General features: G+C 44.6%; 1 protein-coding gene and 1 long non-coding RNA gene across 2 annotated transcripts in view; both read right to left on the reverse strand.

The window, feature by feature from the left end:
* Positions 1-21: 21 nt before the first annotated feature.
* LOC148147711 (uncharacterized) lies at positions 22-6733 on the reverse strand. The gene is made up of 4 exons (XR_015759261.1): positions 6691-6733; positions 2794-2874; positions 1425-1460; positions 22-58 (listed from the first exon to the last, which is right to left on the reverse strand). It is a non-coding gene; the product is annotated as an uncharacterized LOC148147711 (long non-coding RNA).
* A 3204-nt stretch (positions 6734-9937) lies between these two features.
* Positions 9938-17245, reverse strand: part of LOC122559238 (collagen alpha-1(VII) chain-like) — a 247948-nt gene continuing 240640 nt past the window's right edge. The window contains exons 58-60 of the mRNA XM_087994572.1: positions 13601-13672; positions 13426-13470; positions 9938-9982 (exon numbers count right to left, since the gene is read on the reverse strand). Coding sequence (XP_087850698.1) covers positions 13639-13672 — 34 coding nt within the window. The 3' untranslated portion in view covers positions 9938-9982; positions 13426-13470; positions 13601-13638. The remainder of the gene's footprint in view (positions 9983-13425; positions 13471-13600; positions 13673-17245) is intronic.

The following is a 17245-nucleotide window of genomic DNA, read 5'->3' on the forward strand; positions in this document are numbered from 1 at the left end:
TCCTGTTTAGATAATGGATTACCTTTTCCCCTGGGAACCCTCTTGGGCCTTGATCTCCCTGTAGGAAAGTAGGAAGAAAAGATTAAACAGTGCTTAGAGAACATTGTGATTGTAACTGAATCTTCAAATCCACATTAAACCCTATCTTCCGAATTCCAGAGACTGACTCTAGGCTTTTCAGTATTTTTCTCCTCATGTTCGCACTGTCTCGTTTTAATCAAAATTACTCTTCTCCATTACAGGTATTCCCTGCTTTTCGAAAGTTAGTTTTACCACCACTTCGCTTTTACAAAAACCTAAATTAGTATCTGTTTTCGCTAACTAAAAGAAATTTGAGAAGATTTTCACTTTTACGAATAAAAGTGAAATTTCTCCCATTTAAATGAACACTTCTTTACTTTACGCCATTTTGGCTTACGAAAGGTTTCATAGGAACGCTCTACTTTCGGATAGTGGGGGAACCTTATACCAAAACCAACTGTGCTCCTCTCCTCCTTTATCCCCACGTTATACTCGTCACCATACTGTTGGTTTATCACTCTCAACTGTTATTTTGTGGAATTATCTGCAGATGTCTTTCTAAGCTGGACTAGAGCCAACACTAATACTGTCTAGTTTGTCTACACTAGTGGCTAAGTTCTTCCATAGCTACAGGCCCTGGTATAGGACTAAACTCAAAGCCATCCACTATGGAGGCATAAAAGCTAGTCCCTGAGCTATTGCAGCTCTACAAGACGTACTCACTCTCTGTACTATTTTATCCGCACTTCTTTCATGAATTTTAGCCATTTGGGTACAATGAGAAAAGGAAAGACTTGCATTTATGTAGTGCCTTTCACCCTCAAACGCTTTACAACCATTGAATCAAATGAAGCATAGCCACTGAAAATTGTGGGATAGCAATTTCTAAAGATTGTTCCAAAACCTCTGTTGTCACAAAGTGCAGGAGAGCCAGGAGGAAACTCAATCAGGAATGAAAGATGTCGAGTGTGAGTTGTCACAAAAGGTTCCTCCATGAGATGGACAGATTTTTAATCAGTAAGGCAATCAAAGGTTCGGGGGAAAAAGGCAGGAAAGTGGAGTTGAGGATTATCAGATCAGCCATGATCTCACTGAATGTCGGAGCAGACTGAATGGGCTGAATGGCCTTTCTCTGTTCCTATAGCTTATGATCCATATCAGTCATGGCCAATGGCATCAGAGCTGAGCTGGGGCTAGATCAGAGAAAAGAAAATGATCAAATGCTTCCTCATGCACATGTTAAAATGAATTTCGTATTTGGCCACAAAGTATTGATCCCTCCAGTACTATAAACATTGGAATCACTGTCTGAGAATCTTCTGTTTTATTATAGAGTTGGAGATAGGGTGCATCTTCTACCTTAGAACCAATGTAATGCACAGCACAGAGCACACAGCACTTACCTGTGGGCCTGGGGGGCCTCTTTGACCTTCCAAACCCTGCCAAGGTGAAAAAAGGGAAAAATTAATTCAGAGCTGCGTCGTAGGATACACTCCCTTTTGTGATGCATTTCCATCAAGAAAGCCTGAGGAGGGAAGGCACATTTTATACACAGGAATTGACCTCTCTTCGTTCATCTCCCAATTTGGCTTCACCAGTCTTACTACAGATAGCCAGTCTCTAGAAATCGCAAGGAAACATGGGAATGGTCATTCCACTTTTTTTCCGGGATATGGGCATCATTGGCCGGGCCCGCATTCATTGTCCAGCCCTAATTGGAATGGAGAAAGTGAACTGCCTTCTTGAACACCTGTAGACCATTTGGTGTAGGTACACACATAACACTGGGAGGATTTTCACCTAGCGAGATGGAAGGAACGGTGATGCATTTCCAAGTCAGGGATGGTGAGTGGCTAGGAAGGGAACTTGCAGGTGGCTCCACATCTCTGCTGCCCATGTCCTTCTCAGTGGTAGAGGTTGAGTTGCTGGAAGGTGAGCCTTGGTGCATTTCTGGAGTGCAGGGGACTCCCTGCCAGTACTGAATGTCGGCAGTGGACAGAGCGAATATTTGTGGGAACCAGGGCGTGGTACAATTGAGCAGGCTGCTAGGTATGACTCTCACCATTGGAGAGATATCCCCCTGACTCTGGGTGACTCCACTTTAGCAAGGACAGCCACACTCAGTCAATTGCATATCAAGGGCTGTCACCCTCACCAACCCCAACCACCTCCCCCCCCGCCCCCACTCTGGAATTCAGCTCTTTTGTCCTTGTTTGTAATGAGGTCAGGAGCTGAGTGGCCCTGGCAGAACCCAAACTGGGCATCACTGAGCAGGTTAGAGCTGAGCAGCTTGACAGCACTGTTGATGACACCTTCCATCTCTTTACTGATGATCGAGAGAAGACTGATGGGATGGTAATTGACTGGATTTGTCCTGCGTTATATGTAAAGGTGGATTGCAGCACTAATCCTAGCTGCGTCTACATCTTCATCAAGTTCCCCGACCTGATCGCCGTGAGTTCATCTCTCCTGGGGAAGCTTGCTGTAAACAGAAGCTGGCCAATACAAATGAGCCAAGAGAGTGGCGTTGGAAAAGCACAGCAGGTCAGGCAGCATCTGAGGAGCAGGAAAATCAACATTTCGGGCAAAAGACCTTCAATCGAGCATCTATCCCTCGACTTGGAAGTTGTGTCTACTGAAGAACACTGAGCGGTGTTGAAGCCCCACACGTGCACACTGTAATGCAAAGTCTGCAGAGTTCTTCATTCAATCAAATATCCACCGACAAAGTATTGACCAGTACACCAGGAAAAACATCAGTTTCCAACTTACTCGGTCACCTGTTGCGCCAGCGAGGCCAGTCTCCCCTCTGGGACCTCTCAGTCCAGACTCGCCGGGCTTGCCAGGATCACCCTGAGAAAGAAAACCACATTAACTGCTGCCATTGACAGATAATCCCGCTCAGCTCGACTACAACGTCTAAACGTTTTGGATAAGGTGCAGACATTCCATTCCAGTTAATTTGTTAATAATTTAATCTTTTTAAAAAATTTAATCAACCTAGTGCTGTAGAGTAGAAAACCACCTGATGAGATTGTGGTCATAGAAATGCAGATACTAGGAGTAGGGCATTCGGCCTCTCAAGCCTGCTCTGCCACATAGTCTGATCCTCTATCCCAATGCCCTATTCCTGCCTTTTCCCTATACCCTTTAAAGCCTTTAACATTTAAAAATTAATATCAGTTTTCTTTCAGATCTATCTCTTTCTTGAATATATTCCGTGACGTGGCCTTCACAGCTCTCTGTGGGAGAGAATTCCACAGGTTCACCACCCTTCGAGTGAAAACATTTTTCCTCATCTGAATCCTACCCTGTATCCTGAGACTGTATTCCCTGGGATTACACTTCCAACCAGGGGTAATATCCTCCCTTCATCCAGAAGTAAAACAGTGTAGGAATGTTATATATACATTTTGAACAGATGCCCTCTCATTCTACTGAAATCTAGTGAACATAGGCCCAGTCAAACAAATCTCTCCCCAAAGCACTGGTATCAGCCCAATGAATCTTCACTACACTCGCTGTATGGCAAGTATATCCCTTCTTAGGTGGCGATACAAAACTGCATTCAATACTTCAGGTGTGGTCTCACCAAGGCCCTGTAAAACCGCAGTAAGATGTTCCTATTTCCGAACTGAAATCTCCTTGTTCCATTGTCTTGCCAAGTGCACCAAGGGCACTGTTTATTTAGAATGACCTGTTTTTGCTTGTTAGTAAAAGTTTGCTACAAGGTGGAGGCCATGTTGACATAGTGGTCGAGTGACTGAACTAACAATTCAGCTTTTCCAGCCATTTCTGTTTTTGTTTCTGACTTGCACCATCTGCAATTCTTTTGGTTTTTAACAATTCAGGTAGCTGGACTAATGACTGAAAGGCATGGGGTCAAATTAATAGAGAAAGTTGTAGGGATTCTATAAAAAAAACAAGAAGGATTTGGGATTCCTTGTCCATGAATCCCAAAAAGCTTGCCTCCCAGTTCAGCAGGTTATCCAGACAGCAACAGGAACGTGGGCCCTTATTTTAAAGGGAATGGGAACATAAAAATAGGGAAGTCTTGCTAGAACTGTACAACGCACTGGTCAGACTACACCTGGAATACTGTGAACAGTTCTGGGCCCCTTATCTAAGGAAAGACACACTAGCATTGGAGGCAGTCCAGAGAAGGCTGTTACCAGGGATGGAGGGACTGTCTTATGAGGACAGGTTGAGTAGGTTGGGCCTGTACCCACTGGAGTTTAGTAGAGTGAGAGGTGACCTTTTTGAAATATATAAGATTCTAAGGGGACTTGTCAGAGTAGATGCAGAAAGATTGTTTCCCCTTTGGGACATCATCTCAGAAAACGAAACTGCCGTTTAAGACAGAGATGAGGAGGAAGCTCTTCTTTCAGAGGGTAGCGAATCTGTGGAATTCGTTATCACAGTGGGCTATCGAGGCTCAGTTGTTAAATATATTCAAGGCTGAGATAGACAGGTTGTTATGATCATTAAAGGGATCAAAGGTTATGGGGAAAAAGGCTGGAAAATGGAGTTGAAGATCAGTAAATCAGCCACAATCTCAGTGAATAGCAGAGCAGACTCGATGGACTGAATGGCCCACTTCTGCTTCTATATTCTTAAGGAATTTGGATTCAGTTTGTTACTGAATACGGAACAGATGTGCAGATGTTGTCTACCGTAAGGCCACAAGAAACAACAACCGGAGGAGGCCACTCAGCCCCTCAAGCCTGCTCCGCCAGTCAATGGGATCATGGCTGATCGGACATTCCTCACATCCACATTCGTGCCATTTCTCCTTGATTCCCCATCTGACCAAGAATCTCTCCATCTCAGTCTTAAACATACACAAGGACTCCTGTCCCCACAGCTCTCTGTGGTAAGGAATTCCAACAACTCAGAACCCTCAGAGAAGAAATCCCTCAGCATCTCGATCTTAAATTGGCATCCCTTTATTCTGAGACCATGCCCTCTGGTCCTAGACTTTACCATGAGAGGAAACATCCTCTCAACATTTATCCTGTCAAATCCCTTAAAAATCCGATATGTTTCAATGAGATCACCTCTCATTCTTCTAAACTCCAGTGAGTAGAGTCCCAACCTGTTTAACGCTTGTTCATGAGATCACCCCTCAATACCAGGGATCATCCTAGTGAACCTTCTATGAACTGCTTCAAATGGAATTATATTTTTCTGTAAATAAGGGAACTAAAAATAAGGGGTGGCATGGTGGCCAGGGACCTGGGTTCAATTCGACCCTCAGGCAACTGTTTGCCCGGGTTTCCTCCGGGTGCTCTGGTCTCCTCCCACAGTCCGAAGATGTGCAGATTAGGTAGGTTGGCCATGGGAAATGCAGGGTTACAGAGACGGGGAGGTGGGGTGCTCTTTGGTGGGATGAATGGCCAGCTTCCACACTGTAGGGATTCCATGAAAATTGCTCATAGTATTCCACACGAGGTCTCACCAGCACCTTTCACCAAAAGAGAAAATGCTGGAAAATCTCAGCAGGTCTGGCAGCATCCGTAAGGAGAGAAGAGAGCTGACCTTTCGAGTCTAACTGACAGTTTTGACAAAGGGTCAGTTAGACTCGAAAAGTCAGCTCTTTTCTCTCCTTACGGATGCTGCCAGACCTGCTGAGATTTTCCAGCATTTTCTCTTTTGGTTTCAGATTCCAGCATCCGCAGTAATTTGCTTTCCTCACCAGTACCTTGTACTGCTTCAGTAAGACAGTAACAGTCCTGTACTCTTGAAATAAGGGCCATTCCTTTCTGATTACCTGTTGAAACTGTTTCACAGACAGGTAGACTCCCAAAACCTGAAAACAAAAAAATACTGGAGATCACAACGGGTCAGGCAGCATCCATGGAGAGAAACAGCAAGCTAACATTGAATCTACATCAAGTCAGGTCTGATAGAGTGTCATCCGGACTTGAAACATTAGCTTGCTCTCTCTGTGGATGCAGTCTGACCCACTGTTCTCTCCAGCATTAGTTGTTTTCAGTTCAGGTTCCAGCATCTGCAGTAATTTGCTCCTATCCCCAGTGTCTTTCCATTGTGTAGTGACCACGAAAATACAGATTGTTGTGAAATCAAAGCCGGCTCACTAATGTTTTTAACAAAAGGATCTCTTCTGTTCTTACCTGGCCTGTCACAGGAAGTCAGTCGGCCAGGACAATTGGAAATGGGAAGAAAATGCCGGCTTTCCCAATGATACGTACACACCGAGAATCACTAACGTCCCAGAGTGGCTCAAGAGTGTGGTGCTGGGAAAGCACAGCATGGCTGACCTCATCTCCAACTCAAATCCATTTTCCTGCCCGCTCCCTACAACTCTTTAACCCATTACTAATTAAAAATCTGTCTATCTCCTTCATAAATTTACTCAATGTCTCAGCATCCAATACACTCTGGGGGAGTGAATTCCACAGACTTTTGACAGAAATAATTTCCCCTCATCTCTATTTTAAATCTGCCACCATTTATCAAAACATTATGACCCCTCATTCCTGATTGCCCGACATGAGCAAACATCTACATTGATAATCTCCTTCAGCATCTTTAATAACACAATCGATCTTCTAAACACGAGCGAGTGTAGATAATATTATAATTTTCTATTGATGCATGGGAAAACTAACTCACGGCACAAGGCTCAGTGAAAGTAACAACTGGTACCTTTTCTCCTTTAACTGCTGGTATTCTGTCTTCCAAATTGATCTGCAAAAGAAAAGGTGAAGACTTAGACTTCCACAATCAGATTCCTGGCCGGGGGTCTGTCAAGTTTAATCACTTGTTCGATGATGCAAAAGGTGCCGATGTTGGGACTACGGTGGACAAAATCAGAAGTCACATGACAACAAGTTGATCTTAACCATGATCTTGGGTTCATGTCATGCTGCATGTAATCCCACCACACTGTTCTGTGTTTGCAAAATCTTCCTTACTGTCCTGTTTTGACAGCACTTCACAGCACTTTGATAACTTGTTGTTATCGCTCTGCTTTAATTATTTTTTACAGTTTTAGATTACTCGTTACTTGGGTTAGACCCTTGTCATGCGACATTTATACCTATCATGTTATTCCAACCATTTGGTTTGTTTCCAGCACCATCTTATTTTTGATTTTTAAATTATCTCTCTGCCTTAATTAATGGGTTAAAAATCACACAACACCAGGTTATAGTCCAACAGGTTGATTTGAAAGCTCTAGCTTTCGGAGCCGCAGCCCCTTCATCACAACCACCTGATGAAGGAGCAGCGCTCCAAAAGCTAGTGCTTCCAAATCAACACCAGGACTATAACCTGGTGTTGTGTGATTTTTAAACTTTGTACAGCTCAGTCCAACACCGGCATCTCCAAATCTTAATTAATCTGATTATAGGCCATCCCTGCACTTGGTATTCAGCTGTTTACACTTTACTCACACTATCTGACACTTTTGATCACCTGCTGAGACTTATTATCCAGCCTGTTGACACACCACTCACACCACTTGTACAATCTTTTGATATTTGTAAATACTTGGAATTATCTTGCAATGCCCGTGCGCTTCCCTCCACTTCACCTATCGAAGGAGCAGTGCTCCGAAAGCTTGTGATTTCAAATAAACCGATTGGTCCATAACCTGGTGCCGTGACACGTGCTCAATGACCAAGACTGAAATGGATCCTGAAACAGTGACACCAGCTTTCCTGGCATCTGCATTACTTGTTGTAATGTTTGTTGTTTATAATGGTTCTTCGGAATTGTAATTGCTCAGGACTGGCAGCTGAGAATCACATTCTGGCTGAAGGCAATGATTTGTTTTTTTCCCTGGTTTTCTGCCTACAATTCACTATGGAATTCTTAATTTCTCTCGTTCAGCTGCTGAATGGGTTGCAGGGTCTTGCTGTTTTTGATGGTCATTTATTTATGGTTTATTTGTTTCAAAGAATATTTTCTTCGCCATAATTCTGGTGCCTATCATCTTATTCCAATGAGAATATGTTGTGGCATTATCCCCCACGTGCAAAACCAAAAATTATACATCTATTGGTACAGTGGTTCTACAATTGGGTTGCAATTACTGAACAATCCCAAGTGCACCAACAGCTACACTAAAAAGCAACTTAAGATCATCAGTCAAGGTCATATGGGGCCTACATACACCTACGAGAAGTGACCTTCATTCATACTCAGGAATTGACTCTCTACAAACTGAAGATGTTCAGGCCTTATGCCTTTTTCTGATATCCTAACAGCTTAATATCCTGGCAGTTAGTGATTGTTTGAGAGTTGCAATTTCTGTGTGTACCCCGATAGGGCAAGACAACAACTCGCAGAACCATGTCTGTTTTTCAGCAATATCCAAGATCTGTGCCACAAAGTCAGAAGGCACACAACGTCAGGTTATAGTCTAACAGGACTATTTAAAATCACAAGCTTTCAGAGCTCTCCATCCTCCCTCTACCACCACTATGTCTCCTTGAAAAGGGGGCAGGGAAAGAGCAAGCAGGCTATTGGAAAAAGATTCTCTCTCTTCCTCAGTGATTCCAGCCTGAATATATCCTTGTGCAGCTTATAGGCACATTGCACTTGATAAATCACTCCAGTGAAACACCTGGGGACAGTTTCCTTCAGGAAAGGGGCTATGTAAATGCATAGTTGTTCTTGGTATGGATTGATCAGCTGGTTAATTTCTCTCTCTGAGCACAGCCATAAATCAGACAAATGTACTGGAGCAATGTGAATGATGATGGTATAGTTCTTTGTGATTTAGTTACTCAGTGAGATTCCATATTAGTCCATTCAATTTCACCAAATGAGAAATTGAAGCACATCACTGGAATGATTCTAAATTGACCAGTTTTCCGTGTGGACAATCTCTGATGAATCCAGTTCCATTCTTGTCTGTGCCCACACCTGACAATAACTAAGTCGATTACATCTTAGTGCCTTGTGAGTTCCACTTGAGAGATTTAAGCAGAAAACCTGGGCTGATGTTTCTTTGGAGCATTGAGGGAGTGCTGCTCTATTGGAGACACTGTCTTTCAGGTAAGGTCTTAAACTGAGACATTGTCTGCTCTGGAAGGTGGGTTTATAAGTTCCAACTGCACTATCTTAAAGAGAAGGGGCAGGCACATGGCTCAGTGGTTAACAATGCTGTCTCACAGCACCAGGGACCGGGGTATGATTTCACCCTTGGGCGACTGCCTGCGTAGACTTTGGACATTCTCCCTGTGTCTGTGTGGGTTTCTCTGGGTGCTTCAATTTCTTCCTGCAGTCCAAAGAAGGTTAGATGGATTGGCTGTGCTGAATTGCCCATAGTGTTTCAGGGATGTGCAGGTTAGGTGGATTGGCTGTGCTGAATTGCCCATAGTGTTTCAGGGATGTGCAGGTTAGGTGGATTAGCGCACGGGAAATGCAGGGATACAGAGGGGGGAGGGGTGAGTCTGGGTGGGATGCAAAGATGTGGACTCGATGGGCTGAATGGTTTGATTCCACATTGTAGGGAGTCTCTGTCTATGTACTGAGAGTAAGAGAGTTATTCCCAGTATCCTGCCCAATATACTGACTTGACAAAAAGGATTACCTGGCCATTACAGTGCCGTTAGTGGGAGTTTACAGTATGTAGACTGACCTTCTTACGTGACAACATTCAGAATGCTTCAAAGATACTTCACTGAAGGTAAAACACTTCGGGCCATCCTGTCTTTGTGAAAAGATGTGTCTAGGTTAGATGGGCTTTAGATTGGTTTCACAGGTTGGCACAACATCGAGGGCCTGTACTGTGCTGTCATGTTCTATATTCTATCACAAGACATTCTTTGTCTTTTAATCGCTGAGTAAGTCACATGAAACACAGCGATATACATTACATCCCAAATTGAATAAAATGAGGCTAACAGCGAGATCCACTTCTTTTTGAAGCTTGCTTAATTACCAGTTTTCCAGGAGGTCCGGGAGGTCCTGGAGTTCCGTTTTCTCCCTGGATTAGAAACAAAAGATCAAATGAACATTTTGTCTGCATTTTCACCCCCATCTTCGTAACTTCCTTCAGCCAGAAAGACAACAGGCTCAACCTAGTGGCCACCCAGGAGGGGAGCAGAGAGCATCCTGTAAATGGTCTCGTGATGTGAGAGGGTGAGTGAGTGGGCAAAGAAATTGACAATGTAGCAGTATGTGAGCTTGGCAGGAACAATGGATAAAAAGTCGATATTTTCTCATCAACCTGTTCAGAGATGTTGTTGGAGCAGGTAAGACTTGAACCTGGGCTCCTGTCTCAAAGGCAGGGACACTACCACTGTGCCACAAAAGCCCCAATTCCATACTAGCCAAACAGACAGAGATTGCAGTCCAGATCAGAGTGGTGCTGGAAACGCACAGCAGGTCAGGCAGCATCCAAGGAGCAGGAAAATCAACGTTTCGGACAAAAGCCCTTCATCAGGAATGAGGAGTCCTCCATGGTGTAGAGGGATTTGGTGCATGAATCACAAACGTTAGCTGACATATTAAGTTATTGATTGCAAGACGAATGGTATTTATTGTAAGCAAGATGGAATCTAAGGTTGTACAGGACGTTGGTGAGGTCTGTTCTGGAGGCCTATGTCCTGCTCTGGTCACTCTGTTATAGGAAGGATATTATTAAGCTGGAGAGGGTTCAGAAAAGATTTACCAGCATGTTGGGTATGGAAGGTTTGTGTTATAAAGAGAGGCTGGATAAGTTGTGAGTTTTTTCCACTGGAATATAGGAGGTTGAGGGGTGATCTTACAGAAGTTTATAAAATCATGACGGGTAGAGATAAGGTGAATGGCAGGTGTCTTTTCCGTAGGGTGGGGGATTTCAAGACTAGGGTGAGAGGAGAAAGATTTTTTTACGGTGAGAGGAGAAAGATTTATAAAAATCATGAGGGGCAATATTTTTACACAGTTCATGTGTGGAATGAACATCCAGTGGAGGTATGTGAATAAGAAATGTTTGGAGGGATATGGGCAGCGCAGGCAGGTGGAACTGGTTTAGTTTGGGCTTATAGTTGGCATGGGCTGGTTGGACAGAAGGGTCTGTTTCTATGCTGTATAGTTATGACTCTAAGAGTAAGGAACTTCAACTACAACTCTACAGGGAAAACGCAGCAGGTCTGGCAGCATCCAAGGGGCAGGAGAATCGATGTTTTGGGCATGAGCCCTTCTTCAGTTCCCTGAAGAAGGGCTCATGCCCGAAACGTCGATTCTTCTGCTCCTTGGATGCTGCCAGACCTGCTGCGCTTTTCCAGCAAACATTTTCAGCTCTGATCTCCAGCATCTGCAGTCCTCACTTTCTCCTACAAGTCTACAGGGCCTTGGTAAGACCATCTGGAGTATTGTGTAGAATTCTGGTCTCCTCATTTGAAAAAAGGACACAAACTGAGTTAGTCGCAGTTCAGAGGAGGTTCACGCCACTCACCCCTGAGATGGGGGGGGCGCTGGTTATTTTATGGTGGAATATTGGACATGTTGGGTCGGTATCCCCTGGTGTTTGAGTGGGAGAAGAGATAATCTTAGTGATCTCAGATCCTGAGGAACTTAAAGTGGGGATTCTAGAGGAGATAGCTTAGTGGTATTATCACTAGACTATTAATCCAGAGACACCACATTGTTAGCCTGCCTTTCCCATGAGGGACCTACACTATATTGCTAGTCTGCCTTTCCCATAAAGGGCTGTGGAAACCATTTTAAGGACCCTGACCACGCTGTCCTCGGAGGGAACTATTTTGTAGCTGAGTTGTTTTCTAATTGAAGTTTAGATCAGATTACTTAGATTAGATCAGATTACTTACAGTGTGGAAACAGGCCCTTCGGCCCAACAAGTCCACACCGACCCGCCGAAGCGCAACCCACCCATACCCCTACATTTACCCCTTTAACCTAACACTATGGGCAATTTAGCATGGCCAATTCACCTGACCCGCACATCTTTGTGACTGTGGGAGGAAACCGGAGCACCCGGAGGAAACCCACGCAGACACGGGGAGAATGTGCAAACTCCACACAGTCAGTCGCCTGAGTCGGGAATTGAACCCGGGTCTCTGGCGCTGTGAGGCAGCAGTGCTAACCACTGTGCCACCGTGCCGCCCACGAGCCACCGTGCCGCCCACGCGCCACCGTGCCGCCCACGAGCCACCGTGCCGCCCACGAGTTGTTTACGAGAATCCTTTTTCCAACCTTGCTGCTGTATCCCCTCACCCACTGATAAGTTCCTCTCTCTCTATATGGGACCTGTGTTCGAACTGCGCCACTGTTTATCTGCTACTAGCTTCTGCAAACAGTGTGCTATATGACCACCTAATGTTGTTAGACCACCTAGTGTTGTTAGGCATGCATTGTTCTGTAATTAATGGTCAATCATTTGTAATCCTATATAACCTGTGAAACCATGTAGCTTGGCAAAGAGGTCATTGTCCATTCGTGGTGAATGGTCACTTCTCTCTTCCCATGATATCATGAATAAATGTGTCAATTACTCAAGGCCAGTGTGCAAGAATTAATTAATAAGGAATAGGAAAATTTCTACAATTGGGGCCTGCATCACATTGTTAGCCAGCCTTTCTCATAGTGGGTCAGGCAACCTCCAAGGAGCAGGAGAATCGAAGATTTGGGTATAAGCCCTTTACCAGCACCACACTTTCGACTCTGATCTCCAGCATCTGCAATCCTCAATTTCTTCTTTCCCATAAGGGGCCTATATCATGTTGTTAGCCTGCCTTTCCCATAAGGGGCCTACATCATGTTGTTAGCCTGCCTTTCCCATAAGGGGCCTACATCACATTGTTAGCCTGCCTTTCCCATAAAGGGCCTACATCATGTTGTTAGCCTGCCTTTCCCATAAGGGGCCTACATCACATTGTTAGCCTGCCTTTCCCATAAGGGGCCTACATCACGTTGTTAGCTTGCCTTTCCCATAAGGGGCCTACATCACATTGTTAGCCTGCCTTTCCCATAAGGGGTCTACATCACGCTGTTAGCTTGCCTTTCCCATAAGGGGCCTACACCACGTTGTTAGCCTGCCTTTCTCATAAGGGGCCTACATCATGTTGTTAGCTTGCGTTTCCCATAAGGGGCCTACACCACGTTGTTAGCCTGCCTTTCCCATAAGGGGCCTACACCATGTTGTTAACCTGCCTTTCCCATAAGGGGCCTACATTACGTTGTTCGCTTGCCTTTCCCATAAGGGGCCTTACACCATGTTGTTAGCCTGCCTTTCCCATAAGGGCCTACAACAAGTTGTTTGCATACCTTTTCCTCATTGGATAAAGAAGAACCCTGTCATATGAACTTTCCATATTTTCTGTTTGTAACTCAGGCAAGTTCCTCTTGGACTCTTTGTCTCCATATTTATTCTGTAACCGTATCTCTCATGAGAACCATTTGCTTCAATGTCCATAACATACTCACTTTTTCACCTTGGTCTCCCTTTGATCCTGTAGGACCCCTGATCCCCTAGAAAGAAACATTAAAAGAAAAACAAGAATCAATTAAAGCTTTTATGAAATGGTTGCCATGAACTCTGACCTGGAAGTAAAACAGAGTCATTCCAGATGAAACTCAATGTGAGGTGGATGAGACTCACATCTCTTCCTGACCTTCCTGGTTCACCAGCATCTCCCTTCACTCCAGGGGCACCATCCGTTCCAGGGACACCCTGAAAACAGGAGAACACTTTTAAATAGAACTCCTTTCTGAGTCACAGAAAAAGTAGAATTTTTTTTTGATAGGAAGCACTTTGGAGGGTAAAGGGAGGGGAAATAACAGCTCCACCTCCAAATAACCCTCCCGAAGAAAAAACATCACCGAATTGTTACAGCACGGAACGAGATCTTTCGTTCTATCATGTTTTCAAATGTGTGTCATGACCGGGCGTCATTTACCTGTCTTCCTCCCATATCCTCGCACATTCGCTTCGGTTAAATAACCATCCAGGAGAATTGAAGTTTCGGGCGTAAGCCCTTCACCAGCACCACACTCTCGACTCTGATCTCCAGCATGTGCAGTCCTCACTTTCTCCTTTCCCATGCTGGGCCTACACTGGTTAAATGCCCTTCTTGAATGCCTCAATCAGAATCTGCCTCCACCACATTTCCAGACAATCAATCCAGACCCTAACCATTTGCAGTGTAACTACCATTTATTCTCCAGATGCATTTGCTTCTTTTGCAAATCTCTTTAACTTTGCGTCCTCTTGTTCTCCATCCTTTGATCAGAAGCTATGTCTATTTGCTCTGTCCAGTCGCTCCATGGTTTTGAAAACCTCTGTCAGAAATCACTTATCATTCTGTTCTCTAAGATCAACACGGGGCGGCATGGTGACTCAGTAGTTAGCACTGATGCCTCACAGCGCCAGGGACCCAGGTTCAATCCCAGCCTCAGTCTACTGTCTGTGTGGAGTTTGCACATTCTCCCTGTGTCTGTGTGGATTTCCTTCGGGTACTCTGGTTTCCTCCCACAGTCCAAAGATGTGTAGCTTAGGTAGATTAATAAGGGTAGAGGAAGGGCTCTGGGTGGGATGCTCTTTGGAGGGTCGGTGTGGACTTGTTGGGCCAAATGGCCTGTTTCCACACTGTAGGGATTCTATGATTCTAACAGTCTCAACCTTTCCCCATAACTGTGGCTTCTCATCCCTGGACCCATCCTTAAATGTTGCATTCTAATCTTCATGGTGAAACGATTGATCTATTGGAATGGTCAATACGATCTAAAATATTTCGTGTGAATGCTCATAATCCACACAGACTTCCCCTGGACTTGAAAAATTAACACTGTTTCTCTCTCCACAGATGCTGTCAGACACTTTCTACTCTAGTTTCAGATTTCCAGTATCCACTTTTCCTTGTTTATATTATATATCACAATGGATCCCAACCCTGGAAGTGGTGGTGAGAGGTCACTATGCTAATCTCAATGCAATAATGCATGGCTTGAATTGACCCTGAGTGATGAACAGTGTGCCAAGACTGTGGATCTGACCACTTCCAAACTTGGATTTGGCATGGGTTATTGGGGCAGAATGGTAACAGTTCTCTTTATCTCATCCTCACCTGCCTATGACACTGAATGGTCAAACCGCAAAGCTCTGGCCACTGACCTAACCCACACCATATCCTTGGTTTGGTCGCCACACTACAAGGAGGTCGAAGCTTTGGAGAGAGTGCGGAGAAGGTTCACTAGGATGTTGCTTGGTCTCAAGGGCATTGGCTAGATGAATCCCAACAGTGTGGAAACAGGACCTTCGGCCCAACAAAGCCACATGCACCCTCCAAAGAGTAACCCACCTAGACCCATTCCCCTCCCCCATTATCCTATATTTACCCCTGACTATTGCACTTAACCTACAAATCCCTGACTAACACTATGGGCAATTTAGCATGGCCAATTCACCCTAACCTGCACATCTTTGGATTGTAGGAGGAAACCGGAGCACCCGGAGGAAACCCGCGCAGACGCAGGGAGAATGTGCAAACTCCACACAGACAGTCGCCTGAGGCTGGAATCAAACCCAGGTCCCTGGCGCTGCGAGGCAGCAGTGCTAACCACTGAGCCATGCTGCCCCAAGGCTATGAGGAAAGGATAAACAGATCAGAATTGTTTTCACTAGAAAGACGGCAGCTGAGAAGAGACCTGAAAGAGGTCTACAAAATTATCAGTGGCATAGATAGGGTGGATAGTCAAAGGCCTTTCCCCCAGGGTTGAAGTTTCAATCACAAGGGGGCACAGGTTCAAAGTGACAGTGGGAAAGTTTAAGGGAGATGTGCGAGGGATGTTTCTCACACAGAGTGGTAGGAGCTTGAACACATTGCCAAACAAGGTGGTGGAAGGAGACACATTGACGACCTTTAAGAGGCAATTGGATGGTTACATGAATGGGGAAGGAATAGAGGGATACGTATCAAATAAAAGCAGGAGGTTCTTTTAGTTTAGTTTGGGCATAATGATCAGCACAGGTTTGGAGGGCTAAAGGACCTGTTCCTGTGCTGCACTTCTCTCTTGTTCTTTTGAGATATTTTACAGGATTGACACCATCAATGACACTTCATCCACAACGTATGGGTGTCACTGCAGGGCCCAGAGACCCTCTCAAAGTCCCAGTAGAAGTCATGGTGAGCTGACAGCTTGGATACAACCATGTGATCTGCTAGTTCAAATCAGAGGGTCAACAATCTCTCCCATTCTTCTCAGCTGCTGTCAGAATACATTGGAAAGATTTGCAGTTTAGTACCCAAACCCTTTGAGGTGCAACGTCCTGGGACATCCAGTCCTGGAGGGGGTCTTGAACCGGAACTTTCAGCTCAGAGACAGGGATGCAATCTTTTGACTGCCTTCCAGGGAGAGGAGGAGGATGAAGGAGATCTGATCGATTGGGCTGGATCACTTTGATGGGAGAAGCTGCGTTCCTGTTCAAAAGGAGTTTAAAGATTCCTATTGATTTAACGTGACATGCGTAACAAACTTGGGCGATGCGAGGATAACATTTTCACCCAGTGAATAGTTGGAAGGATGGAATGCGCTGCCTGGAAATGTGGTGGAAGCATGTTTGACTGAGGCATTCAAGAGGGGCACTGGATCTTTTAGGTAGAAACAGTGTGCAAAGGCAGAAGATTGGCACGAGATAATGACGCTCATTTGAAGGGACAGTGCAATGGGCCAAGTGGCCTCCTTCTATGCCCATAACAATTCTGTGATTTGCAATCTCCTGCATCAGAAAAGCCTTCCACAAGTATCATACTGCGGAACAATTTTCTCCAAGTTCTCCTCAGTTTTCACTTATTTCTAGGCACGGGCCACATTAAAAATCGGATATTTTATGCTGCAAAACTTTTGTGTAAGTGTCTTCACCCATTGACTAACACAGTAATGAAATCTTTTCTGTAATACAGACCATGTTCTGAACGTCTCCCTTGTCCAGTGGCCGAATGAATGAAGTTACTTATTCTGAACTTTTTTATTTCTTTATTTTTCTGAATTTCTTGTTCCCTAAGAATCTGTACCTCAGATGGCACCATAAGTGGCAACTTGTTAACTTTTCGCTACCTCATATGAGTGCATGTGACAATAAAGCTAATTCTAATTCTACTATCTGGAGATCGGATCTAAATATGGCAGCTGCATCATTTAAATTTAATTTAATCTCAAATTCAAATCAAGTTATGAGACTATGACTCATATGAGGTTCACTAAAGTATTTCAGGAAAGGAAACCTGACATCCATGTGGACCCCACA

This window comes from Chiloscyllium plagiosum, unplaced genomic scaffold, assembly GCF_037043375.1.
Source record: "Chiloscyllium plagiosum isolate Xiang-an unplaced genomic scaffold, Cpla_swu_hap1 HiC_scaffold_14, whole genome shotgun sequence".
Lineage (NCBI taxonomy): Eukaryota > Metazoa > Chordata > Chondrichthyes > Orectolobiformes > Hemiscylliidae > Chiloscyllium > Chiloscyllium plagiosum.